Raw genomic sequence first — 27,937 nt, 5'->3', positions numbered from 1 at the left:
CATGTCCATGCAGGCTCTGACCATCTCCTGTACCATGTCCGCAGTCTCTGACCACCCCCTGCACCATGTCCCCAGTCTCTGACCACCCCCTGTACCATGTACGCAGTCTCTGACCACCTCCTGTACCATGTCCGCAGTCTCTTACCACCTCCTGTACCATGTCCGCAGTCTCTGACCACCTCCTGTACCATGTCCGCAGTCTCTGACCACCTCCTGTACCATGTCCGCAGTCTCTGACCACCTCCTGTACCATGTCCGCAGTCTCTGACCCCCTCCTGCACCATGTCTGCAGTCTCTGCAGGGGAGTCTGGAGAGGAATCAAGAGTGAGAGCGCCACCGGGATGGGGGTCACGGGAGAAGTTAGATGCGTGGGGCCTGCAGGGTGGAGACCAGAGCCGTCTGACTGAGCCCTGCACAGTGCACCTGAGGGGAGGTCAGTGACAGCGCCGCCAGACCAGTCTGATGGGGGGGGTCACTGATGTAAGGGAGAGAGAATACAATAATGTAAGGGGGTACTGATATAAAGATCCCTCTATATTAGTAACCCCCCCATATCTTAGTGTATTCACTCTGTGGAAGGTGGTCTCTGGTCACCAGATTGCCCCCCACATCAGAGTTCCTGGCGTTTCCCTTTACATCAGAGTCTGCAGGATTCCCCCTTACAGTGCAAGGGGGAACTCTGATGTAAAGGGGAACGCAGTGGACTCTGATATAAGGTGGTCTCTAGTCACCAGTGCCCCCCTCTTACATCAGTTTTCCCAATAAATTATGATGTGCGTTTCCCCTTTAAATAAGAGTTCCCTTTTACTGGGATTCCTGCAGACTCTGATGTAAGGAGGAACTCTGTGCTGGCTGGGTTATGGTAACTTCATGTAAATTTGAGAAATATGTTTTTTGACTTTTGTTTAACTTTAACACATTGCTAATAGCACTAGCTATATGTTTATAGTTAAAATATTGATATTTGCACTGTTTAGCACTGAAAATTGTTATTATAGGTACTTTTTTCAGTGTCCGTAAAAAATGCGGCTTGGTCAGTAAATTTCATGATTTTTTGCCAGTATAAAATTGGTGCCGTCCGTAAATTTTGGACGTTCTGACAGTAAATTTCCCCCCCGGGGGGTTGGCAACACTGTCTTGGAGGTGTGTTTGGGGTCGTTATTATGTTTGAATACTGCCCTGCGGCCCAGTCTCCGAAGGGAGGGGATCATGCTCTGCTTCAGTATGTCACAGTACATGTTGGCATTCATGGTTCCCTCAATAAACTGTAGCTCCCCAGTGCCAGCAGCGCTTATGCAGCCCCAGACCATGACATGCCCACCACCATGTTTGACTGTAGGCAAGACACACTTGTCTTTGTACTCCTCACCTGGTTGCCGCCACACACGCTTGACACCATCTGAACCAAATAAGTTTATCTTGGTCTCATCAGACCACAGGGCATGGTTCCAGTGATCTATGTCCTTAGTCTGCTTGTCTTCAACAAACTGTTTGCAGGCTTTCTTGTGCATCATCTTTAGAAGAGGCTTCCTTCTGGGAAAACAGCCATACAGACCAATTTGATGCAGTGTGCGGCATATGGTCTGAGCACTGACAGGCTGACCCCTTCCCAAAGACAACCTCTGAATATAACACTGAGCATGTGCACTCAACTTCTTTGGTCGACCATGGTGAGGCCTGTTATGAGTGGAACCTGTCCTGTTAAACCGCTGTATGGTCTTGGCCACCATGCTGCAGCTCAATTTCAGGGTCTTGGCAATCTTCTTACAGCCTAGACCATCTTTATATAGAGCTGCAATTCATTTTTTCAGATCCTCAGAGAGTTCTTGCCATGAAGTGCCATGTTGAACTTCCAGTGATCAGTATGAGAGTATCCCCGCTGAGCAGGAGGGTGACAGTTCTGTCTCAACTCACTGTGCAGAGAAGGACCTGTCAGAGTCCCGCTCTCTCTATGGGGAGAACGGATAAAAACTGTCAGCCTGTCATACCCGCTGGACTGATGGTGATACGTCTGTTTTCAGTGGATTTTGTTTGATCGGAAGCCAGGCGGGTGTCATTGGACACATGTCCGCTAACATCCGCCTCCCTTAGAGGTCAATGGGTGGCTTGATCAGGTCCACCTGAAAAACTGACAGGCGGACCCAATTGGTCCGATCTTGTAAAAGGGGCCTAAGGGGGATTTAGAAGAAAATGTGAAGTTCTGTATTTACCAGGGTCCCTTGGTAATAGTAACATAGAAGGATCCAACTTTCCCACAGTCACATTGTGAACGAAATCCACTACTGTTTGCAGCACTCTAACTGCAAAGTCTATGAAGTTGATTTACTAAAGCCAAATAGCTTTGCAAGGGAACTTTCACTAAGCTTAACAAATGAGGTGAAGCTCTGCTGACTTTCAGCATCCAATCATGTGCAAGCAAAATCAATGTCCTTTTTTATTTTCTTTGCCTGTAAATGAGTATTCTTTGCAAAGAATATTTTCACCACATAACCTAAAGGAAAATAGCCTTGAAAAGTAAGCCTATTTGCCTTTAGTAAATACATTTCATAATGGTACATGTGAAGAATCAATGTGTATCACATTTGATGCGCAGTACCAGACTTTGCCAGCAGGGGGCTCTGCAGATGAAATTTGGAAATTTCAGGACTTGAGAAAGAGGGCAATCATCATGGGATTTCCATTCCAGCCTTGCTAGACATCCCATTTAAACATCCTCTGGTCCTGAAGGGTTAAAGAAATTACATTTCGAAATAGATTTATTATGTCATACTTTTTCTTCACAATACTATAAAACATACACATTCAGGGACCACAAGTCATGCTAAACACTGCTTGTCTGCTGTGTTTTACTCAAGAAGAGCAACCAGTTATTATCAAACTGCTATTTGGATCATTCCTTGTGAGCCACAAGACTCGTCCACATGGGGATTCAGACAGGCTTGGAAACTTTGAAACTAGCTTTATGTGGCAACTTTGTTTATTCAGCAATCTAAAAAATTCAGATGTTTCCATAGGAACTCTTAAACTTCTACATTTATATGAAGTTAAAATACCCAGTGTGCAGAAATTTTTGTTTGCTTTGCATATCAAATATAAATTATTTACAGTATTTAGCATAGTTTTACAGAATATATTTGCATAGTTTTATGTCCTGTGTTTTTATTCTTTGCTTTAGGAACTAAAGGAAGAGACATGCAAATTATTAAATAAATCAAACAGATGATTTACACCTAGATAGAGCCACAGTGTGGAACCATCCTGGATAGAGCTGTTTGGACTAATGAGCTATCATCCCTTCAAGGTATAACTCTATAGTTTGTATGTATAGGGCTTCTTCACCAATTAGACTTATACATACTGTAAGTGTAGGTGTCTGTCCATTCATAAGTAGGTCTTCTGTTGCCTTAGCAATTATATCTACTCCTGGCTCTCTGCACTGACGGAAATATAAAGATAGAATATGGAATGACCCTGAATATAAAGATAGAATATGGAATGATCCTTATTATAAAGATACAATATGGAATGATCCTGAATATAAAGATAGAATATGGAATGATCCTTATTATAAAGATACAATATGGAATGATCCTGAATATAAAGATAGAATATGGAATGACCCTTATTATAAAGATACAATATGGAATGATCCTGAATATAAAGATAGAATATGGAATGATCCTTATTATAAAGATACAATATGGAATGATCCTGAATATAAAGATAGAATATGGAATGATCCTTATTATAAAGATACAATATGGAATGATCCTGAATATAAAGATAGAATATGGAATGACCCTGAATTTAAAGATGCAATAAGGAATGATCCTAGCTAGATAGAGTTGTTTGGGCAGAATGAGCTATCATTCCTTCACAGTATAGATGTATAGCTTGTATTTAGTACAGGGGTTCTTTACCAATACAATCCACACTTGTCTATGCATCTGTCCTTCTCCCAGACCTTTCATAAGCAGGATTGCCTTAGCAATTATATCTACTGCTAACGACCAGAACTGTTTAGAATATAAAGAAGTAAAATACCAAATATTACTCGAAAGAGTTATTTGGATTTATGAGCTTTCTCATCCCTTCCAGATATGGACCTATAGTTAATATATAAGAGAGAAGAGCCAGCAACTTCAAAGCCCTTGATGCAAAAATGTATTGGCTACAATTGAGCATTATGAAAGCAAACAGCTGACGCGTTTCGGCGTGAGCCTTATGCCTCGTACACACGCATCGATTATTGGCCGGGAATTTTCGGCCAACGTCTGATCGGCCAATTTTTGGCTTGTTAGTATGATGCTTCCGACAACCGACTTTTCGGCCGAAAAAAATCTGGTGTGCAGGCTATAAAATTTTTGTTGCCCGTCAACACAACGGCCGATTTTCCATCAGCCAGTACAGATTTCGGCAGACAAAAATCTGATGAGCAAGACTGGGCATGCTCAGAGAAGAAAAAACACACGGAAAGTAAATAAACCAGCACATGACATCACTTCTGAAGTAGATTTTTTTTGGCCGAGAAAATTTGTGTGCAGTCTAGGCACATTCCAACCAACAAAACACCACTCTGGACAAAAGTCGGACGATCGGTCGGCCGATAATCGTTGCGTGTGTACGAGGCATTAGTCATAGCCACCTATAGTTTTTATTGTACAGGGCTTCCTTAACAACTGAATCAATACATATATGTATGTGCCTGTCCCTCTCCCAGACCTGTCATAAGTAGCAATTATACCTACGCCTGGCCCGTTGCTACCTTAGCAATCAAATCAATTGCTAACCGTCTGAACTGTTTGGAATATAAAAAGGTACAATATGGAATGTAATTACAATTCAACCAGTGTGCTGCACTTCTAAACCAACCTTAAAACCTCCTTCTAAAAAGACACTATGTATTACTCTGTAATGCACATATAACATAGAGTGCTTATGTAATAAATCCCTGTGTGCAAATAACAAATCAAAAAAATAAATAAAATATATATAAAAAAATATACAATATTGTCAACTTCTTATCTCACATTAAATCACAACAATCCCAATATCAGTATTCATAAATAAAGTGACACGTAAATATATATGAACCATACAGTCCTTGTTACATGGTATATCCTCAAAAGAAAAAAACACCGCTATATTAAAAAAAAAAAACATTGAAAAAACTATCTAATTTAAATAGTTGTGTATGTTGTCACCACTCCTTCTGTGCAATGCTTAAAAAACAAAAAATTTAAACTAGAAATTGAAAAAATGGTCCAATTTAAATTGTTGTGTATGTGGTCACCACTCCTTCTGTGCAATCCTTAAAAGTGCTCATAAAAGGGACTGCTGTTGCTTTAGCAATATCTTCTGCTGACCATCCAAAGTGTTTGGAATATAAAGTGGCATTATATGGAATGATCCTGAAAAAAAAGTTGTTTGGGGTTTGTAAGCTATCAACCCTTCAAGATATGGACCCATAGTTTGTAACGTACAGGTCTTCCTGACCAATCGGATCAATACATATAGTAAAAGCAATCAGCCCCTTCAAGGTGTGGACCTTGAGTTTATTTTGTACAGGACTTCCTCACTAATAAGATCAATACATATAGTATAAGCAATCACCCCTTTAATGTATGGACCTATAGTTTATATTTTACAGGTCTTCCTCAACAATTGTATCAATACATATAGTATAAGCAATCAGCTTCTTTAAGGTACGGATCTATAGTTTATATTGTACAGGGCTTCCTTACCAATTGGATCAATACATATACAGTAGTATAAGCAATCACCCCTTCACGGTATGGACCTATAGTTTATACTGGAAAAGGGTTCCTCACCAATTAGATCAATACATATAGTATAAGCAATCACCCCTTCAAGGTATTGACCTATAGTTTACACTGGAAATTGGATCCTCACCAATTGGATCAATACATATTTGTCTTTCCTTCTCCCAAAGCTGCCATAAGTAGGTCTGCTGCTGCCTTAGCAATTCAATCTATTCCTGACCATCTGTACTGTCTGTGACATAAAGATACAATATGGAACAGTCCTTGGAAAAGTTTTTTAGGAATTTATTTGCAATCACCTTACAGAGTATGGACCTATATCTTGTATTGTATAATACCCCCTCTCCAATAAGATCAATATATATGTGTATGTGTCTGTCCTTCTCCCAGACCTATTATAAGAAGGAATGCTGCTGCCTTAGCAATTATATCTACTCCTGACCATCTGCACTGTCTGGAATGTAAAGACTTCAGATTACATTTATTAGCTTGTACACATTTTATTTACCCAAGAAAACTGTAACAAGACCCATATGGACAAATGTTTCCTTCATAACATGTGAATAGCTTTTCAAATTCTTATAGAGAGCCTCCTAACAGCCATCAAATCACCCATTATTGATATGCTTGCACAATAGACAATGTCTGAGACATCACTGTGAGTTCCAGCATTAAAGTGAACACTGAAAACACAGGACAAATATTGGGATTATAAGGGAAGATGTACAATAGAAGATACAATTGTATTCATAACGTTTAAAAAGACCATAGCGTTAGTAATCAGATACTCTTCAGTACTCTTTTGCGGTGCTTGCAGAAAGCTTGTACATCTTCCTATACCATGACTCATTATGTACAAGTAGGCATAAAGAGTGTTTAAAAAAGAATCTAATATACAGTTTCTTAGTAAATTTGCAAAGGTTAAAAAGAATGAAAATCATGTCAATTCTTCATATGAAGAACGAAATTGACTTACAACTGCAAAAATGTCTTCAGATGTTCTGCAGCACACAAACATTTTTATGATGATTAGGCTAGATTGCATATCATTCATCACAAAGACAAAGTACTCTGGGAAAAGTGAGGTTCAGAATGGACTTTCTGAAAATATTTCCCAAGGAGGTCCTAAAGAGGCCAGACGGGAAACTCTCCAGGGGACGTTAAAGTGGATAAACGTCACTGGGAACCTACAGCAGACATCTTACACTTTGGAAGTGACCTTTAAGACCCAACACATAGGGGTATTCTATTACCCATTTGCTAACAGAGGCCATTTTTTGGCCCCTTTCACCTCCTCAAACTCTGCATTGCCACCTAAGGTGATGGCCAGAATTTGTGGTCAATAGGATGGTTTTGGTGGAGGGAGTAATCAGGCCAAAATGTAACTAAGCAAGCTCCAGTTGCAGTTTGCATAACCAATGGCACTTTTCCACTACAAGTACCGGCTCAGCTCCACTCGGCACTGCTTGGCCCAGCTCGGCTCAGTTTGCTTTTCCACTGCGTGGTACGAGTCGGCACCTTTTAGCACTGTATAGGCTCTACTCGGCTCGGTTTGCTTTTCCACTGTTGTAGTACTTAGTACTAAGTGGGTGAGATTACAATGATTCTCTGACCAATCAGTGGCTAGTAGTGACAAACAATCAATGCTGCATGCAAAGGATTGTGGGATATGGTATCGGTATGGCCTGCTTGGAACGCCAACCGAGGTGGTACTGTTTAAGTGAGCCGTACCGACGCCGTACCATGTAGTGGAAAAGCTGTACCGAACCGTTCTAACCCGTACCATGCGGTACCATGCAGTGGAAAAGCGCCAAACCGATCCGTACCATGCAATGGAAAAGCGCCTAATGTGCCTTAGATTTTCAAATCTCCGGTGGGCTCTGCAAAAAAGTTAAGGCTACAAGCAAGTAAATAGAGATGTCTTCTACACTGTCCTGCTTAGCGTATTCATCTTAGCATTACCAACAGGTTTTCCTTTAAGATTCCTCTCTGCAGTACCCACAATCTCTACCCCCTTGATTTACTGTTAAATGCATCCAAATGTTGGCCAGAAAAAGACAGGGAAACGTTGGCTTTCTTTTAATACACAGAAAGGAAACCAGTACCAAAGGTCCAAGATTCCAGGAAAGCCCCTAATAACAAGACATTTTCTCTTTTTTGCCAATAGTTAGAGGGAAAAGCTTGGCACAATCTTTTGTAAGCAGAAAGACAGAGGGCAATTCCAGACAATAGGGCTTCGGGCATATTCATCACTCTTGACAAGTGCCTATGACAGGTCCAGTGGCTGTATTACCCCTGCAGCACTGGACGGTTAATGCTGCAGAGGTATGGGTGGGGACAGAGGACTGGAAATTTCAAGTAAAACAGAAGCCACCAGCACAAGGGACACTTCTCAATGAATGCAAGTACAGTCTCTTGTGCTGATTTAAAAAACAAGAACAAAGCCATAGTACAGGTAGGCCTCTCTGAGTCATTGCCATGTCTGATATGAGTGCTCCTTTAATTGGTGCAGTGGAATTCGCACAGCTTATTTAACTAAATATTTATTCGGAAATGCTACTTTTTTTTCCTAGTAATCCCTTGATTTTGCAATATGTTAGTCTGCCTAATGTTGAAAGAAGTTCTGGATGTGTCTTAAGTTCATCGCCCAAACATGACACTAAACCCACTGACGCTGGAAGGATGTTAATGCCAACTGTACACAGAGCACTGAGGCTGATCCTGCTTTCTGAGTCATCACATAGACTTATAGACATTTCCCAGGAACTAGGTGGACCCCAGCAATAAACAGCAAACTATGCCGTTAGAAACAACATCTTCCAAAGAACAATAATACAGGTGAAGGATAAACTTCTCTGCATGTATACATTATAACACAATAAAAGTTTATGAAACATACTGTAGCTGTCATAGTAGTAAATTTGGTACCAGTTGCAGGAAATGGTCTACTTGTGATACCTTTGCCCTTGGTAATGTGCCTGTTATTGTGCGTTCATACACGTTATGTTAAGGCAGCCGAATCGCCTAGCATGGGCCCAAATCAAGCCTAAACCTGCAATCACACCTGTGCAGAGTGTAAGCACATTGATTTTTAATCGATTTTTGTGCGTATAAACACCTGTTTAACCAGCTTTGTACAAGCAAGTCCACCCATGTATCAACAGACAAAGGCAGCAATTAAAACTTAGGTTTAGTGATGCTTGAACTTTAAAAAAATGTTCTGTGACAATTTAATACTAACATTCTTTTGTAAATATTATGCATATTGTGACACTCTGGGACATCTGCATGTTTGGTAGGTAGCTGTGTTTACTGTAATCTCCTCCCGTAGGGAAGGCTAGATGTGAACACCGAAACCTATGACTTAAGCTACTTTGACACTGGTGATTTGGGCTGGTGCGAATTGTAACGGCAGGTATCAGAAGTTTCTTGCTGTGGCTCTGAATGGCTAGGTGAAGCAGCCATCCCCTATATATTATAATGGCTTGTTGCCAGCGGCCACAGCTATTCACGGCTGTCCACACAGCCAGTGATTACCTATGGTGATCGCTGCTGGATGTGCTATGCCCAGGTAATTGTTGGCTGTACAGAAAGCCGCAAATAGCTGTGGCTTCTGGCAACTTGTCATTATAGTGAATGGTGCAAATGGCTGCACCTTGCTGCTCAGTGTCGCATCAGGAATAAGAAGATTCCTGCTGCTACAATTCACACTGCCCTTAATCACCGGGTGAATGTACCCTTATAAAGGCAAATAGCCTGTGCACTCTGCAAGTGCATTGAGTCCGGAGCATAGCAAATGAGGGGAAGCTCTGCTGACTTCCATCATCCAATCATGTGTAAGCAAAAATGCCGTTTTTTTTTTGCGTGTAATTGGGTATTCTTTGCAAATTGAAGCTTCATCTCATTATTAGGCTCTAGAGAAACTGTCCTTGCAAAATGCAGTCTATTTGCCTTTAGTAAATCAACCCCAATGTGTTTTAGGGGTCAGACATCACCCCCTTCATCAAGGCATGTAAAGATGTAGAATCAAAATATTTATGTGTTTCTGCTTACCAATTTCAGCATAGAAATGTTCAGCAACTGGTCGAGTGCACTACATTCAGACTCCACTTTATTTTAAGCCCTGATGCAGCGGGCGACCTCTGTCCCCTGACACACGTGTGGGGGGTGCAACGTGGTGCGGCAGTAATTATTCAATCCAGTTGCAGAGAACATAACTTAGTATCAAAGTTCAACAATTCACAGCAAGCCCGGCGGGAAGATGCCTGACCAGGAACAATCACGGCATGTAACAGGAATGTGTAGCAGAGAAGTTCTCAGATGTGCCAACACCTTCAGTCTTGAGGGCCGGAATGGTATGTCCCTATCCTTTCCCTACTCGTCTGGAACCTCTCTCTACTGCTAATCACTGTTCCTACCAGATAGGTTTGGCTTTTCAATTCATAGATTCAAATGTGGCAATAAAAAGCTCAGAGTATCCATACCTTGACAAAAAAAAAAAAGTTTTGTCTGAAGTTCACCTTAAAGCACCTCTTTCCCTATATAACATTTTTAAAGCCTACGCATACCTGTAAAGGACAGCACCCACATTGGCTGTATCCTATTTAACCACTTAAGCCCCGGAAGATTTTACCCCCTTCCTGACCAGGGCCTATTTTGCGATTCGGCACTGCGTGACTTTAACGGACAATTGCGCGGTCGTGCGACCCTGTACCTAAATGAATTTGACGTCCTTTTTTTCCCACAAACAGAGCTTTATTTTGGTGGTATTGAATAACCTGTGAGATTTTTTTTATCATGCGCTATATATATATATATATATATATATATATATATATATATTTTTCACATTTTTTATATGAAATTCCCCAAAAAAAATAATTTAAAAATCAAAATTTTTTAACCTTTTCGGCCAATTTGTTTTATGCTACATATGTTTGGTAAAAATCGCAAAAAGCGTATTTTGATTGGTTTGCGCAAAAGTTATCGCTTTTACTAACAAAGGGAAAGATTTTTGTCATTTTTGTTGTTTTTTTTTTAACGAGTAATGGCGGCGATCTGCGATTTTTTTTGCAGGACTGCGACATTGCGGTGGACAGATCGGACCCTTGACTGACATTTTTGACACTTTTGGGGTTACCAGTGACATTACTGCAGTAATCAGTGCTATACATATGTACTGTTACTGTAAAAATGACACTGGCAGTGAAGGAGTTAACTGTATTGGAGAGGGAGGGGTTAACTGTTTCCTAGGGGCGTGTGTCTAACTGTGATTGGCTGTAGCTACTAGTGTAAGAACAGAGATCAACGGTCCTACATAGTAGAACCGTGTGATCTCCATTCTTGCACAGGGGAGACTGACAGGCGGCTGTGTTTACATTAGCCGCCTGCCTTTCTCCCGCTCTAACGGACGATCGAGAGTGCCCGGCGGACATCGGGTCCGCCGGGCACACGCGTAGGGGGGTCCGTGACTGCGCGGGAGTGGGAGCGTGCCTCCGGTGGCGCGTGCTCGCTCCCTAGAGCCTCACAGGCTAGCGACCTAGCCCTACGTCGCTTTGCCTGTGAGGGGCTGACTGTGGATGTAAATAGTCGTGCGGCGGTCGGCAAGCGGTTAAGTTTGCAATAAAACGTATTACTTTATTTCAGACTTATACATTTTGGTTTGGCTTTTCAATTCACAGATACAAATATGGCAATAAAAGCTTGACAGAATATCAGTTCCTTGACAACATAAAAAAAAAAGTTCCCCTTGATGCACCTCTGTTACTATATCCAAAAAACCTATGCAAACCTGTAAAGGACAGCGCATATTCATATTCAGCGCATATTCACAGAAGAGCTGATTACACCACTGAACTTCTCTTTGAGGCTGAGAACTCGTCTACTAAGTCCAAAGGGAAACTGACACTTGTCGATTTCCTACTCTCACTGATTTCTCCCTCTGACCTCCAAATTACACATTAGTCAGAACTGGTAATCAGAGAGAGCTGCAGAGGACCCAGGAAATAGACATTCCCAGAAGTGTCAGCTTACGTGTGGACTTTGGCAGATTTTTCATCATCAGAGCGGAGTTCAGCGGCACAAGCAGCAGGAAGTTGAGTATGCCTGGTCAACTTGTAAAGGAATGCACTGGTTTTAAATTTTGCTGTGACGACAGGGTCACATTAAAAATTGTGTTTCAATCCTGTAGGTATATGAAATGGAAAGAAATGAAATGGTACTATCTGTACCAAATAAAAAAAAAAAAGTTTGCAAAAAAAGTGTGCAAAATGTGACAATAAATTAAAGTGTTTGTTCACCAATGCCAGAAGTCTGTCAAGCAAAACAATTGAGTTGGAAGCTCTGGTACACAAGGAGAACTATGACCTAATTGTATTGCTGAATCTTGGCTTCATTCTTCACATGACTGGGCTATTAATATTCCTGGCTATGCTCTCTTTAGGAAAGACAGGGTAAAATAGAGGGGTGGTGGTGTCTGTCTCTGTCAGAAGTGATCTCAAAGTGAGTGTGAAAGAGGACCTAGTTGATGGAGAGTGTGATGAATCTGAAGCGGTATGGGTGGAACTGTACATGGGTGTGCGTAATACAAAGATTATCATTGGAGTTTGTTATAGACCTCCCAGTATTAAATAAGGAGGTGGAGACTCAGCTCCTTGCACAGATAGAATGGCCTGCAAGGGCTGGGACCAGGGCCGGGACAAGGGGTGGGCGGGAGGGAACGTTGCCCTGGGGGCAATGGTTTATTGCAGGGATGGGATGGGGCGAGGCGCCTTGACCCTAACCCTAAGGGAAGGGAGGGCGCGGTTTAGCATCCTTGCCCTGGGCGCTGGGTGACCTTGTCCGGGCACTGGCTGGAACAGTGATAATAATGGGGGATTTTAACTACCAAGACATTGACTGGAGTAATGGCACTGCTGGAACAGTTAAAGGGCAAAAAGTTATAAACCTTTTACAAGACAAATTTATGGTACAGTTTATTGAGGCCCCAACTAGAAATGATTCTCTGTTGGACCTGGTAATCTCAAACCATGCAGAGCTTATTACTAATGTTCATATAAAAGAACATCTGGGTAGCAGTGACCATAATATGATTTAATTTAATGTTACCTGTAAGCAACAATCGCATACAGGAAATATAAACACACTTAACTTTAAGACAGCAGATTTTCCAAGGATGAGGGCTACTCTCCAAGACTTAGACTGGGAAGGAATATTGGCATTGATGAACACAAAAAAGAAATGTGAATTATTCAAAAAGACTGTATGCAAACTAGCTGCAAAGTATATTCCCATGGGCAATAAGTTTAAAAGACTAAAAAAAAAAATCTATGCGGCTCATGACCAAAGGTAAAAAAGCTATAAATAATAGGAAAAGAGCTTTTAAAAAATATAAAAATGAAGGAACACCATCATTATTTAGTTTTTACAAAGAATATAAGAGAATATGTACAAAGGAAATGAAGGACGCAAAAATTCAAAATGAACGACAGATTGCAAAAGATAGTAGGACAAACCCCAAAAAATAATTTAAATATATTAAAAGTAAAAAGGTTGTGTCTGAGCATGTAGACCCTTTACAAAATAATCAGGAATGGGTGACTGGGGATAAAGAAAAGGCAAAGGTATTAAATACTTTCTTTAGCTCTGTGTATGCAAAGGAGCATGGGGGAGCTCATGACCATAATGAGGATGGTATTGACACAGCCCCAAATGATCCACAATAGCTCAAAAGTGATATGGTCCAGAAATATTTAGACAGAGGTAAGGGTGAATAAAGTGCCTGGATCAGATGGCATCCACCCACGCATCCTCAATGAACTGAGCGCTGTAATTTCAAAGCCTTTGTTTCTAATTTTTAGGGACTCATTAAGGACTGGAATAGTACCACTGGATTGGCTTAGGGCCAATGTGGTGCCTATAATTAAAAAGGGATCAAAGTCTTTGCCAAGTAACTATAGACGTGTAAGTTTAACTTCTATAGTCGGGAAGATACTGGAAAGTTTAATATAAGACCACATAGATGAGTTCTTGCTGGAAAAAAATATTTTAAGCAACAGACAGCATGGATTCATGAAAGACGGAAGTTGTCAAACAAACCTGATTTCTTTTTATGAAGAGGTAAGTAAAACCTTGGACAGAGGGGTGGCTGTGGACGTAGTATACTTGGATTTTGCAAAAGCATTTGACACAGTTCCCCACACACGACTAATGTGTAACGTAAGGTCTACAGGCTTGGAAAGATCAGTTTGTAAATGGATAGAAAATTGGCTAAAAGAGAGAATTCAGAGAGTAGTGGTTAATGATTCTTACTCTGAATGGTGTAAGGCTATCAGTGGTGTGCCCCAAGGTTCAGTGTTGGGACCCTTACTTTTTAATATCTTTATAAACGATATTAGGTCTGGGATTAAAAGTACTATTTAAGTCTTTGCAGATGACACCAAGCTTGCAGTGGAATAACTTCCTAACAGGATGTTTGCAACTTACAAGCTGACCTCAATGCACTGTTTCATTGGTCAACTTTGTGGCAAATGAGGTTTGTTGTTGATAAATGTAAAGTTATGCAATTGGGGGCTAAGAATATGCATGCATCATACATACTAGGGGGAGTAGAACTGGGGGAATCCATAGCAGAGACGGATCTGGGTGTTCTAGTAGAGCCTAAGCCTAATAATAGCATGCAATGCCAAGCTGCAGTTTCCAAAGCAAGCAAAGTCCTTTCTTGTATTAACAGAGGCATGGACTCCAGAGAGAGAGATGTAATTTTGCCCTTGTACAAATCATTAGTAAGACCTCATCTTGAAAATGCAGTTCAGTTTTGGGCACCAGTTCTCAAAAAGGATATCGGGGAACTGGAGAAAGTGCAGAGAAGGGCAACCAAACTGATAAGAGGCATAGAGGAAGAGAAAAGATTAGAGGAACTGAATTTATTCTCTCTTGAGAAGAGGAGATTGAAGGGGGGATATGATCAACATGTATAAATACAAAAGGGGTCCATATAGTGAACTTGGTGTTAAGGTATTCACTTTAAGGTCATCACAGAGGACAAGGGGGGACACTTTACGTCTAGAGGAAAAGAGATTTTGTCTCCAAATACCGAATGGTTTATTCACAGGAAGAGCTGTGGAAATGTGGAATAGACTCCCTCCAGAGATGGTTCTGGCCAGCTCACTAGATTGCTTGAAAAAGGCCTAGATTCTTTCCTAGGTGTAAATAATATAACTGGGTACTAATATTTATAGGTAGGGTTATAAGTTGATCCAGGGAATATCTGATTGCCTCTCGGGGGATCAGGAAGGAATTTGTTCCCCTGCTGTAGCAAATTAGATCATGCTTTGCTGGGTTTTTCGCCTTCCTCTGGATCAACTGCGGGTATTGGATTGTGTATATGGGATTGTATGGTTGAGTTTTCTTTACAGTTTTTTGTTTTTTATTGGTTGAGCCAGATGGACTTTTTTCAACCTGACTAACTATGTAACTATTATGCTAAACTAGGTGTTTAACCTGGGTACAACTGGAGGACTTATTAAACTAGAAAGTTATATTCCAAAATGTGAATAGCCTCACACACTTCCAGTAATAAAACAAATCTGCAGCAGTTACTTCTAGTATATGACCGTATGAAAAGGAAACGTGGGCCGACTGACTAGGCATTTCTTGTTTGGAATAAATACATCTTATATGAGTGAGATTGATCAATATTGCAATGAAAAGTGATGGTGGATTTGTTTCCACTCTTGGTTACAACTATTTACATCCTGTATAAACTGTAACAGCTTTGGGATACTTGCAGGCAAAAAAGAAGATATTATGTTACACAGACCTTATCATTTCATGTGAAGATTAATGAACACAGCAAAGGGTTATACTGCTCAAGACAGTCTGCCATTACATGTACAATGCTGATATATTGTGGAGGCTTCTGCTACAGAGCGGAAATCTTTTATTTATGTTTTTATCTACATTTACAAAGGGGAGAAGATTCAAGCAAAGAGGTCTGCCATAGTACATATGTGCTTTAAAAAAATAAATACAAATCTGAAAGATCAGCACAGTGCACTTTGACTTGCAGCACTGGGGCTCCGGTCAGTATCCCAGAGCAACATCTAAATGGAGTTTGCCTGTTCCCCTTGTGCTTGCATGGGTTTCCTCTGGGTGCTCTGGTTTCCTCCTACATTTAAAAGACATGCTGGTAGGTTAACTGGCTCCTGTCTAAATTGCTCCAAGTATGTGTGTGTGTGTGTGTGTGTGTATGTATGTATGTGAGTTAGGGACCTTAGGGTGAACTCATACTAGGTGTTTTACCATGTCCAATGACAGTTCACTCCCTTAAAGTGGAACTTTAGTTAGAAAATTAAAGCTATTGTAAAGTCTCTTTTTTTTTTCTATTAAAATGACAAACATGTTATACTTACCTCCTCTGTGCAGTTGGTTTTGCACAGAGCAGCCCAGATCCTCTTCTTCTCAGGTCCCTGGCTGGAGCTCCTGGCCCCTTCCTCTTGCTCAGTGCCCCCACAGCAAGCAGTTTGCTATAGGGGCACCGGAGCCAAGCTGCAGCTCTGTGTATCCATTCAGACACTAAGCTGCAGTTTGGCCCTACCCCCTCTCTCTCCTAATTGGCTAACTGAGATTGGCCAATGGCACCGCTGCTGTGTCTCAGCCAATCAGGAGGGAGAGTCCCAGATGACCGAGGCATTCATAGACATCGCTGGATTGAGAGGGGGCTCAGGTAAGTATTAGGGGGGCTGCTGCACATGGAAGGCTTTTTATCCTAATTCAAAGAAGGCATTAGGATGAAAAAAAACCCAGGCTGGCCCCTTTTGCAGGTATAGCTATGTAAAACATTAAAAATAAGTGCCTACATTGTTTAATATTTAATAATGTAATACTTTACTATGTATGACATTTTTCGGCCTGCAATTCCATTTCTAGCAGAAGTGATTAGAATGGCTAGATAGCCACTCGATCACTTCTGCGGATGGTGGAAGGGGGTCTCACCCCCCTCCTGCCGCAGCCTTTTCCGGGCTCTACTGTCCAATCACGGATCCTGGGAGTGCTGCGGCTGGTGGGGATGGCTGCAGGGAACAGAAAGAGAGGAACTGACGTTGTTCTTCCCTCTCTGTGACCCCCGAAACAGGGAGTAACGAGTATGTCGATACTTCCGGTTCCGCCTTTTTGTTTACCTGGCCGTTAGCAGCTAGGAAAGCAGCCAATCAGACTGATCTGTGTCTGATCGGCTGCATTGGAGGTCAGAGAAGAGATTTGGAATCTAATAGACGCCAGATCTCTCCATAAAGAGGACCTGTCACGGCCCATGCTGTCACAAGGAATGTTGTTCATGCCTTGCGATAGCAATAAAGTTAGACTGGGTTCACACATATGCAAATTGGATGCAGGTTTCCCCACATCCAATTTGCATGACAGGAGAGTGTGACTGGCTCCCAATAGAGCCGGTTCACACAGTCCTGGGGTGGCTCCGGGCTTCCTAAATAGGAGGAACACAGGCAGTCTGTGTTGATAGCAGAGAGAACAACAGTATGCTGTGTTTAACCTCCCTGGCGATATGATTCTTTCGGATTTTAGGTGCCCCCCAGTATCGCTGTACACGTACGGCGATTCATGCAGCCGAGCCAACCTGCCACAGTATATCTGTGGCGGGCGGTCGGCAAGTAGTTAAAAAAACAGCTGCGCAAATACCGTGTGACATAAAAAAATGAAAATCATTTTATTCTATAGGGCCTCTGCTAAAAAGAAAATATGTATGTTTGGGGGTTCTAAGTAATTTTCTAGCAAAAAAAAGTAGATTTTTACATCTAGCAAAGTTAAAGAATTAGCCCGGATACGAACTGGTAAAATCCAATATTACATTGGAATTCACTGAATTCCAGGAGCAGTGATGTCACCCAAGAGCTCCCATGTCCCAGCCATTGTTGGCGCTCCCTCCCTGGAACCAGAGCGAGCTGAAAGAAGGTATATACCTTTCTTATACATAGGTATAAATCTTTCTTATACAGGTTAGGCAGCATAGGTGTTAGAAAAGGGGAGGGATAACTTTTAAACATACTGTAGTTTGTATTAGACAGGAATTCTACTTTAATTCTACTTTAACTCCACTGTATAGGGGTGAATAAAAAATCATAGTTATACATAGCGCTGCAGTCTACACACCTGGGGCATACATTATTAGTGTGATTAATTTACTATTTGGAAGGAGTTCTGCTTTCAAAAAAAAAAGTAAGCGCAGCAGTTTATAGAGTACATGCATGTAGACAGGAAGTGGATACAACTGGTTTGCAGGAGATGAGCAGCACTGAGATATTACAATGGAGAAAACAGTATTTTATTAAAAAAAAAAAACACAAACATAACACTTGTTAATGATACACAGGAGATGATTTACTAAAACTGGAGAATGTAAAATGGGTGCAGCTTTGCATAGAAACCAATTAGCTTCCAGGTTTTTTTTTTGTCAAAACACACAGTAATTGAACAAGTTAGAAGCTGATTGGCTACCATACACTGCTGCACTAGATTTTTTAACTCTTCGATTTTAGTTAGGGTCCTTTCACACGGGACGGAGTCCGTTCTGCTCAGCGGGGGATTGATCCGCTGATCCCCGCTGAGCAGGCGGATGACAGCTCCGTCTCCGCTCTGTGTACAGAGACGGAGCTGTCAGATCCCCGCTGTCCTCTATGGGGAGATTCGATGAGAACGGATCGCCTGATCCCATCGGATACTCCAGACAGATGGAAAATAGGGTTTCCATTCATCCAGATTTCACGGACAGGATCGGATCGGATAGCAGCGGGTGTCAGATGACATGTCTCCGCTGACATCCGCTGCCCCATAGGGATGCATGGAGCATCTGATCAGTTCCGCCTGAAAAACTGACAGGCGGATTGGATCGCCCGTGTGAAAGGGGCCTTAATCAACCCCACGGTGCTTTAGAAAACTAAATGTCATTCATTAAGGCCCCTTTCACATTGGCAGTGCGCCGCACGGACTCCATTTTGCTCAGCGGGGATCGATGTGCCGATCCCCGCTGAGCAGGCGGATGACAGCTCCGTATCTACTCACTGTGCAGAGACTGAGCTGTCAGATCCCTGCTCTCCTCTATGGGAGATCGGATGAAAACGGAACGCCTGTCCGTTTTGATCTGATCTTATCCGATCCAATACTCCAGACGGATGGAAAATAGGGTTTCCATCCGTCCGGATTTCACGGACAGGATCAGATCGGATAGCAGCGGGTGTCAGCAGAGATGTCACCGCTGACTAACGCTGCTCCATAGGGCTGCATGGAGCATCCAATCAGGTAGGCCTGACAAACTGACAAGCGGACCGGATCGGAAAGCTCATGTGAAAGGGGCCTAAGGGTTTACATGCACTTTAAATGCCACCTATTTTATTGTAAGTACTTTTTTAATTAATGCAAATTGTTTTGCATGAGCCAAACAGAGGCAACATAATTCCATAACAAAAAGGCAATAAACTTTTTACAATGATGGACTATGTTACTCTGCATTTATAATTATGCTTTTTAATGTTTTCACCAGTAAAAATAGTACTATTATAATATTCATAAGAAGTATGATTTATTTCCCTGTGGATTCAGATGTGGCCCAAGCAGAAAAGGCAAAAAAAAAAAAACTACACACATTCAAACAGCTGTGTGACAGTTAACGGTCTGATAATTCCTTAGAGAGAATCTTGGCTCCCAGAGGGGGAAGACAACCACTGAACAAGATGCAAAGTAAGACAAAATGATTTGTGTCCTCAATTAAGCTCCATGCAAAGTGTGTTCCAGGCATATATTAGCAATGTATACAATTAGCATTCATTTTTTCTCTTATAGATGTATCATTTGTTCTCTAAAGCAGTATAAAGAGCAATAATGAAGTAAAAACTGCAGTAACCTATAAAAACCAAACAGTAGAAGCATGAAGATAGAACAGCAAAAGAACATACTGATTGGACAACTTGGTTTGCTGCCCTTTAAATATCATTGTTGAATTTTGTAATACTTTACCAAATAAGTCCAAATATGTCCATAGTTTACTTGTTTTCAACATATTAGGTGATGAATTACTAAACAGTGAGCTTGTCAGCAGCTTAGTGAATCTGTATTAACTTCAATCCTCCAATCAGGTTCCTGCTTTTTTTTTTTTTTTAATTCTGTTTGCCTGGTTGTATCACTGATAATGTGATGGACAGGTTCTCCTAACTGTCACAATGCTTAGACAAATAATCCATTTATATTCTTAAAATAAAACTAATTGTGCAGCTGTTACCAAACAATCACTGGACATACAATTATTCCTCAGCCTTGATTTGACATATTAATTGACATAATGCAGATATTCAATTTATACATACCAAATCTATTTCATATAAATTGCTCATACTACACAATTTTATATACTGTAAGCCATGTACATTAGCTGTCGACAACACAATGTACTACTAATGACCCTGTCATCATAATGTGGCATTGATGCTCTCATCAATTATTTTATTTTTCCTGACAAGAGAATAGTACAATCTATTGTTTTACAGCATATAAGCCATGTGTAAAATGTACATAAATTATTAAAAATAATACTGGTTAAAGAGAGTTAATATACATACCATGTCTTTCCACATGTATATAGTAATATAGTAATACATACAATTCAATGAGAGTTAACAATCTAAAAGGGATGTTTTTAAATATATATATATATATATAGATATATATACATATTTATTTATATATATATATATATATATATATATATATACATACATACATACATGTGTATATATATATATATATATATATATAAATACACACACACACATATATATATATATATATATATATATATATATATATATATATATATATATATATATATATAAAAAAACATCCCTTTTTGATTGTTAACTAAAAATAGTGGTTAAAGAGAGTTAGTATACATACCACATCTTTCCACATGTATATAGTAATATATATATATATATATATATATATATATATATATATATATATATATATTTATTTATTTATTTAAAAACATCCCTTTTAGATTGTTAACTAAAAATAGTGGTTAAGGAGAGTTAGTATACATACCACGTCTTTCCACATGTATATAGTAATATATATATATATATATATATATATATATATATATTTTTTTTTTTATATATATATACACATACATATATATATATATATATATATATATATATATATAAAAACATCCCTTTTAGATTGTTAACTCTCATGCAGGGCCCTTGCATTGAATTGTATTGTACCTGTACTGTCTCAAACAGTACACAAACTGTTGGCACTATAAAAATCATGCATGACAATAATATTAATAATAGTATTAATGATAATAATAATAATAATAAAAAAGAAAAAATTATTTATATTATTATTATAAGATTATATAATGATTTTTTTTTTCTTTGCATCAGTTGTCTACTGAGTGAATCTTACGTTTTTATCATTTGCATTCTGGGCAACATTAAAAGCCAGGACAGTTGATTGACAAATCACAGTCCTGTTGTTAAAGCCATCAAGGGTATCTGTATGAATACCTTTGCATTTTTCCATGTTACTATGGCAGCTCACGGGTTAAGATCAGAGCTAATGTGGTTGTGTCAGTGGCTGCCAATAACTCCTTCCTGCAAGATGCATTAGTAAGGAAGAAAGTTGGCCACTGTGGTTAAACAAGAAATTCCAGACAAAGGCGATGATCTGCCTTATGCCTCAGCTTGTTTAAATAACTGTAAAGGAGCAAAATGATGTTCTTACATGGAAATGTTCATTAAGTACTTGTTCCTGCCCAAAAAGACATTGCTGTAACCAGCTGCTCATGTTCCAGCACAGGGGGGTTAACCATTAGTGATATGCAAGCAGTATAACGCAGTAAGAGATAATAAAATTGGGCACTTACCTTAAAATTATGTGCTTTCTCGTAGTTGCAGTGGTTGTCATTCTGAGTGAGGGCTGCTCTTCGGACCAGCGAGGTGATCTGCGAATAGGCAAAGAGTTTGAGAGGCTGCCACAACAACGCACTTCTTCCCCCCACTTTCACCCCCAGTGCCAAGGCCAGGAGCTCTTGGTGCTTCCTGCCCTTCTTGGACTTTTGGACGGCGGTGTAGTTCTTCTCATTGTCCAGCCATAGCTCCTCGGACAGCATAGTGTCCGAATCCCAGATCTTTTCGGTTTCCTCCTCTGAGCCCTGTAGGCTTACAGGCACTAGGTTGGTCCAGCTGCTTCTGATGCTACACAGCAGATTGGAAGCAGCTGCAGCCCATTCTGCGGAGACCTCCGACATGTGACTTGAATGGGCTGTCTTGTGGGATGGATGGAGCTTCTGCATTTCAATAACTAGTGGACCTGCTTTGTTTTACTTCTTAAGGCAGGCGTGTGCCTGAATCAACTGCAACCCTCAGACTGGAAATGGTCAAAGAAAAAAAAAAAAAAAAAGCCCTCCTTAGCAACAGCATCCAACCAAAAGTTAACAAGGGGGGGAGTAAGGACTACGAGTCACTGACACAACTCATTAGAACAGAGAGCATCATCCCTTGTCTGCTACGAGGACAGCTATCTGATGACAGAAGATGCCTGGTGCTCTGTCCAGCAATGGGCTGGATCATGGCCAAAAAGACTTGGAAGTTATTCCGGCCGGGAAAGCAATAGATTAAACCGTGCTAAATCCCACTGATGGATTAATTTTGAAATGAGAAAATCTCTCCCCTTTTTTCATATCCTGTGAGTGTAAATCCTGTAGGAGTCTGAGGAGGATTATCTGAGGGCTCTCCTGCATGTCATTTTAATCTGTTGCACCCAGATTCTCTTAATGACTGTCTGGGTTCCCTTATTCACCGGGGCCGATTAACCCTTTGACGGAGCAAACATTAATCACCATAGCCATTAAGAGACGTTCGTCTGTTACTCCTTAAAGCGTCGCCTGTCCTCACAGTGGGACATCGGCTTACTTTTATAAATTACCCTGGTTTAGCCTTATTATCCTGAGTGTCTCCTTAACACGGTAAAACAAATGGTGGGGTAATGGACGTTTCGCTCGTTGTCCAAGACTACTTTTAAGCTGAACATACACCAGTATAGTTTTGTTTGAAAACCTGGAACATTCGTTTGATTTCCTTCTTTTTTTTTTTTTGAAAATTGACAATTTTATGAATTTTCCGAAGTAAATACAAAGTAACACAAAAAAAAAAAGAGAGAAATGAATAGAATGACAAAAAACCCTGAATGTTATCAACTTGCACAACATACTGTAATGAGGCTCAAATGAAGAGAATACAATCGGAGGATAGAACATATATCATGCGTCAACATCAAGCTTAGTATTTAATACTCCAGACCATTGTATGTCAATCTGCCTTGCGTAGCCCATTAGACATTAAATCTAAGTTTCCCTTGTTGTCTATTTAATTGTTACCTGATATTTATGTTAACAAAGTGTTAAAAAACTGGCGCACAGTGGGAAAAATAAGTCTTCTCCTTTCTTTTGATATTTATGTTAAACTATTATATTATTATTATAACTCTTATTAATATTATATATATATATATATATATATATATATATATATATATATATATATATATATAATATATTATCATAACTATTATATACTAATATTAACTAAATGATCAATAAAACTTCTTATTGGAAAAAAAAAAAAAAATAAATCCATATGAGGCACAAAAAGAGAAAAAAATAAATAAATAAAATAAGGAAGAAACGGGAAAAAGAGGAGAAAGGGAAACTTAGAGGCAAGAGAAGAATAGAGATAGATGGAGGAGAGAGGGCAGTATCAAACATTCACCTGTGTCAAAAAACAAAATCCTACCGAAGTCCACGATAACCACCTAGTCACAGCGCCATTAGGCCAAGGGAACAGAGGCTAGGGGCGTTTCCAGTACTTCCTATAATTCCTATACACGATTGCGGGCTTCGAGAGTGTCATTTAGTGAAATGGTCAGGTACTCCATTCTATTTACATCCCGGATCCTGGAGTGCAATTCAAACAGCGAGGGAGTTTCCCGCTTTTTCCATTTAAGAGCCACTAAGCATCGTGCGGCAGTCAGCACGTGTGCAAGGAGTTTTTTAGCCAATTTGGAAAAGGAGGCGGGCGAGAGACCTAGGAGGAAGATTTAGGGATGAAAGGGCACCCAGGACCCAAAGATGGAGTGGAGGAGGGAATGAACCATTCACCAGTAAGGGATGATTATTGGGCAAGACCAATAGATCGTTTGATTTTCTAATGGTTTGTGGGGTCAAATTGATGTTTTTTATGGACCATAGTGACAAACAAAACTTGAAGAAGCAGAACAGAAAATGTATCTTGAATAAATGAAATGCTATCTGTGAGTGATTGCACATTGTAATAATATAAAAAGTCATGATCAATGATTCTGAGATTACAAATAGTAGGTCTGGATGACATTTTTGTGGCTTTTAAATAAAATGTGTTGATGGAAAGACAGAATTCTCTGGCAAAAATATCCGTATGAACGTTCAAATGAAATGCTATGGTGTATGGCCAGCTTCATAGGTGTGCACAGCCCAGAGCCAGGACAATGGGTGGGCAGGAGTGGCGGCTGCCCTACACACTGTGGTATCATGTGGGGGGGGGGGGGGAGGCACGAGGAGATTGGGGGGAGGGAATTTGTGTTTGCAGGGTGAATTTTGGAGAGCTGCAGGGGGTAAGAATTTTTCTAGGAGGGGAAATTTTGGCAGGTGTGCTAGGAGTGGTGATTTGGGGGGGGGGGGGAGGATTCGTGTTGGAAGGGGGGATGGGGGACAGGTATTTGTGCTAGGCGAGGGAATTTTGGGGGTTTGTACTAGAAAAGGTAAAATGGTAGAGGAGGGGATTTGTGCTAAGAGGCAACATTTGTTTTGGAGGGGGGGGGGGGGGTGCTAGTAGGTATGATTGGGGGTATTATTTGTGCTTGGAGGGAAAATTTGTGGGGGGTGGGGATTGTGCTTGGAAATTAGATTTGAGGGGTAGAGGTTTTGTGCTAGGTAGGGGAGGTTTTATTTTTTTTTGGGGGGGGGGGGGGTATTTGTGCCAGGAGGGACATTTCAGCAGGGGGGCAAATTTGTCCTGGGAGGAAGTGAGGATTTATGCTTGGGGGGGAAAACATGCAGATTAGTGCTCAATTTTTTTGGTGGGGGGAGATTTTTGCTGACACATAATCATACATCTTGGGAGGGGGGCAGTTTGGCATGTTCGCCCTGGGCTCTGCATGACCTTGTCCCGACACTGGCACAGCCTATAACATTTGGGTGTGCACCCCAAAGCTCAAACACACATGCCTTTCTCTGCATGGGACAGTGAATGAATGGGAAGTTCTCTGTGTGGACTTTCTGTTCATTCACAAACTGAAGCATAGTAAACACAGTTTACTATGCTTCCGCTATAAATAAACACAGTGAATGAGTGTGTTCGCTGTGTTCATTTAGAAAAGGAAGGTGCAGGTAAATTACAGATTTACTAGCCTCTTCCCCCACTCTCCATCCTGAAACATTTCCCGCAGCAACTGGGGGGGTAGGAGGAAAGCCAGCAGCACTGCTGGGGGGGGGGGGGGGACCACAGGGGGAAGCCTGAGCAGTAGGGGGAATCAGCACCTTACATAGTGATTAGGGTGTGCCCAAGCACATCTGGCACGCCCCTTGTGCATGCCTATGGGGCTTACAGGCAAAGCAACGTAGACCTACGTCGCTCGCCCACGAGCCTGTAGGAGGCGAGCACCCCTGCTCGTTCCCTGGGGAGCCAGCGCGTGTGACCAGCAGCTCTGATGGTCGCCGGCCACTTGCGATCTCCCGCAGGAGAGGGAGAAAGACAGATGGCTGATGCAAACACAGTCGTCTGTCATTCTCCCTGAAGTAAGCACAGAGGCTATGCGATCCTGCTATATAGGATCACATGTCTCTGTGATTACTTAACAAGCCACGCCCCCTGACAGTTAGAATCACGCCCCTAGGGACACACTTAACCCCTTGATCACTAATAAAGTTAACCCCTTCCCTCCCAGTGTCATTTTGACAGTAACAGTGCATATGTATAGCACTGATTACTGTAGTAATGTCACTGGTACCCCCAAAAGTGTAAAAAATGTCAATCGGGGGTCCGATCAGTCCGCCGCAATGTCGTAGTCCCGCAAAAAAAATCGCAGATCACCGCCATTACTCGTTAAAAAAAAAAAAACAATCAAAATAACATAAATCTTTCCCGTAGTTAGTAAACGCAATAAATTTTGGGCAAACCAATCAAAATACGCTTATTGCTAATTTTTTTACCAAAAATATGTAGCAGAAAACAAATTGGCCTAAAATGTTAAAACATTTAGATTTTTAATTTTTTTTTTGAGAATTTCATATAAAAAAATTAAAAAAATATTGTTATTTTTTTAAAATTGACGCTCTTTTTTTTGTTTATAGCGCAAAAAATAAAAATTGCACAGGTGATCAAATACCACCAAAAGAAATCTCTGTTTGTAGGAAAAAAGGACGTCAATTTCGTTTGGGTACAGCATCGATTGTCCATTAAATTCACGCAGTGCCAAATCGCAAAATAGGGCCTAGTCTTTGAGCAGCCAAATCCTCCGGGGCTAAAGTGGTTAAAAGTTGCGTAGATTTACAATGCTTTTTAATCCAGAAGCTTAATCATTACACTAGCACAAATTTCTTGGAATCAAATAATTATAAGGATTTAAAACGTAATTTCTCGCTACAGATTTAGGTGTTACATTTACAATGAATGCGTTATATTAATTAAAGTGGTTGTAAAGATAGAATGTTCCTTACCTTAATACATTCCCTGCATTAAGCAAAAAACCTTTGTGTGCAGCTCCCCCCCTCCCCAGCCCCCCTTATACTTACCTGGGCCTGATCTCGATCCAGCACTCTCCCCAAAATCAGTGGCTCTATCCTCCCTCTTTCTCCTCACTGGACATAGAGGCAGCGAGAGTCATTGGCTCCTACTACTGTCAATCACAGCCTGTGAGGAGAGGATGGGGTGGGGCTATGCCATGCTGTATGTGTCTATGGACACACACTATAGACACAAACACACCACGGCTCAGGATCGAGCCCACTGAATGTTCCTATAGCAGGCTGCTTGGTATGGGAGCACTCAGCAGGGGGAGGAGCCAGGAGCGCCGGTGGGGAACCCCAGAAGAGGAGGATCAAGGCTGCTCTGTGCAAAACCATTGACATGTTTGTTATTTAAAAAATATGGTTTACAAACACTTTAGGGTCCTTTTCACATTGGTGAGCTTTTGCTGCACTTTTCCAGGCCGTCAAAAGCACAAGAAAACTATTCCCCATTAAATCCCATGTGAATGTTTACAGTCATGCATGCTGCTTCTTTGGTAAGTCAATGGGAACGCATCAAAAAACATAAGTGTGAAAGTTTGATCATGGTTATATACAGTATCTCACAAAAGTCAGTACATCCTTCACATTTTTGTAAATATTTTATTATACCTTTTCATGTGACAATACTGAAGAAATGACACTTTGCTACAATGTAAAGTAGTGAGTGTACAGTTTGTATAACAGTGTAAGTTTGCTGTCCCCTCAAAATAACTCAACACACAACCATTAATGTCTAAGCCGCTGGCAACAAAAGTGAGTACACCGCTAAGTCAAAAAGTCCATATTGGGCCCAAAGTGTCAATATTTTGTGTTGCCACAATTATTTTCCAGCACTGCCTCAACCTGCTTCACCAGAGCTTCACAGGTTGCCACTGGAGTCCTCTTCCACTCTTCCATGACAATATCACAGAGCTGGTGGATGTTAGAGACCTTGCGCTCCTCCACCTTCTGATTGAGGATGCCCCACAGATGCTCATAGGGTTTAGGTCTGGAGACATACTTGGCCAGTCCATCACCTTTACTCTCAGCTTCTTTAGCAAGGCAGTGGTCGTCTTGGAGGTGTGTTTGGGGTCAATCGAATTTTGGAATACTGCCCTGCAGCCCAGTCTCCGAAGTGAGGGGATCATGCTCTGCTTCAGTATTTCACAGTACATATTGGCATTCATGGCTCCCTCAATGAACTGTAGCTCTTCAGTGCCAGCAGCACCCATGCAGCCCCAGACCATGACACTCCCACCACCATGCTTGACTGTAG

General features: G+C 40.9%; 1 protein-coding gene across 3 annotated transcripts in view; it reads right to left on the bottom strand.

Annotated features, from left to right (window-relative positions):
• CHN2 (chimerin 2) overlaps positions 1 to 27,937 on the bottom strand; it is a 502,107-nt gene that overhangs the window by 121,632 nt on the left and 352,538 nt on the right. For all 3 annotated transcript variants that reach the window (XM_082258131.1, XM_082258132.1, XM_082258133.1), the window contains one exon: positions 21,724 to 21,801. In XM_082258131.1, the coding sequence (XP_082114257.1) occupies positions 21,724 to 21,801 (78 nt within the window). The remainder of the gene's footprint in view (positions 1 to 21,723; positions 21,802 to 27,937) is intronic.

Source organism: Pelophylax lessonae (genome assembly GCF_965119305.1).
Source record: "Pelophylax lessonae genome assembly, chromosome: 5".
Taxonomy (NCBI): domain Eukaryota; kingdom Metazoa; phylum Chordata; class Amphibia; order Anura; family Ranidae; genus Pelophylax; species Pelophylax lessonae.
The sequence above is the reverse complement of the archived record's forward strand: the minus strand, read 5'-3'. Positions and strand labels throughout refer to the sequence as shown.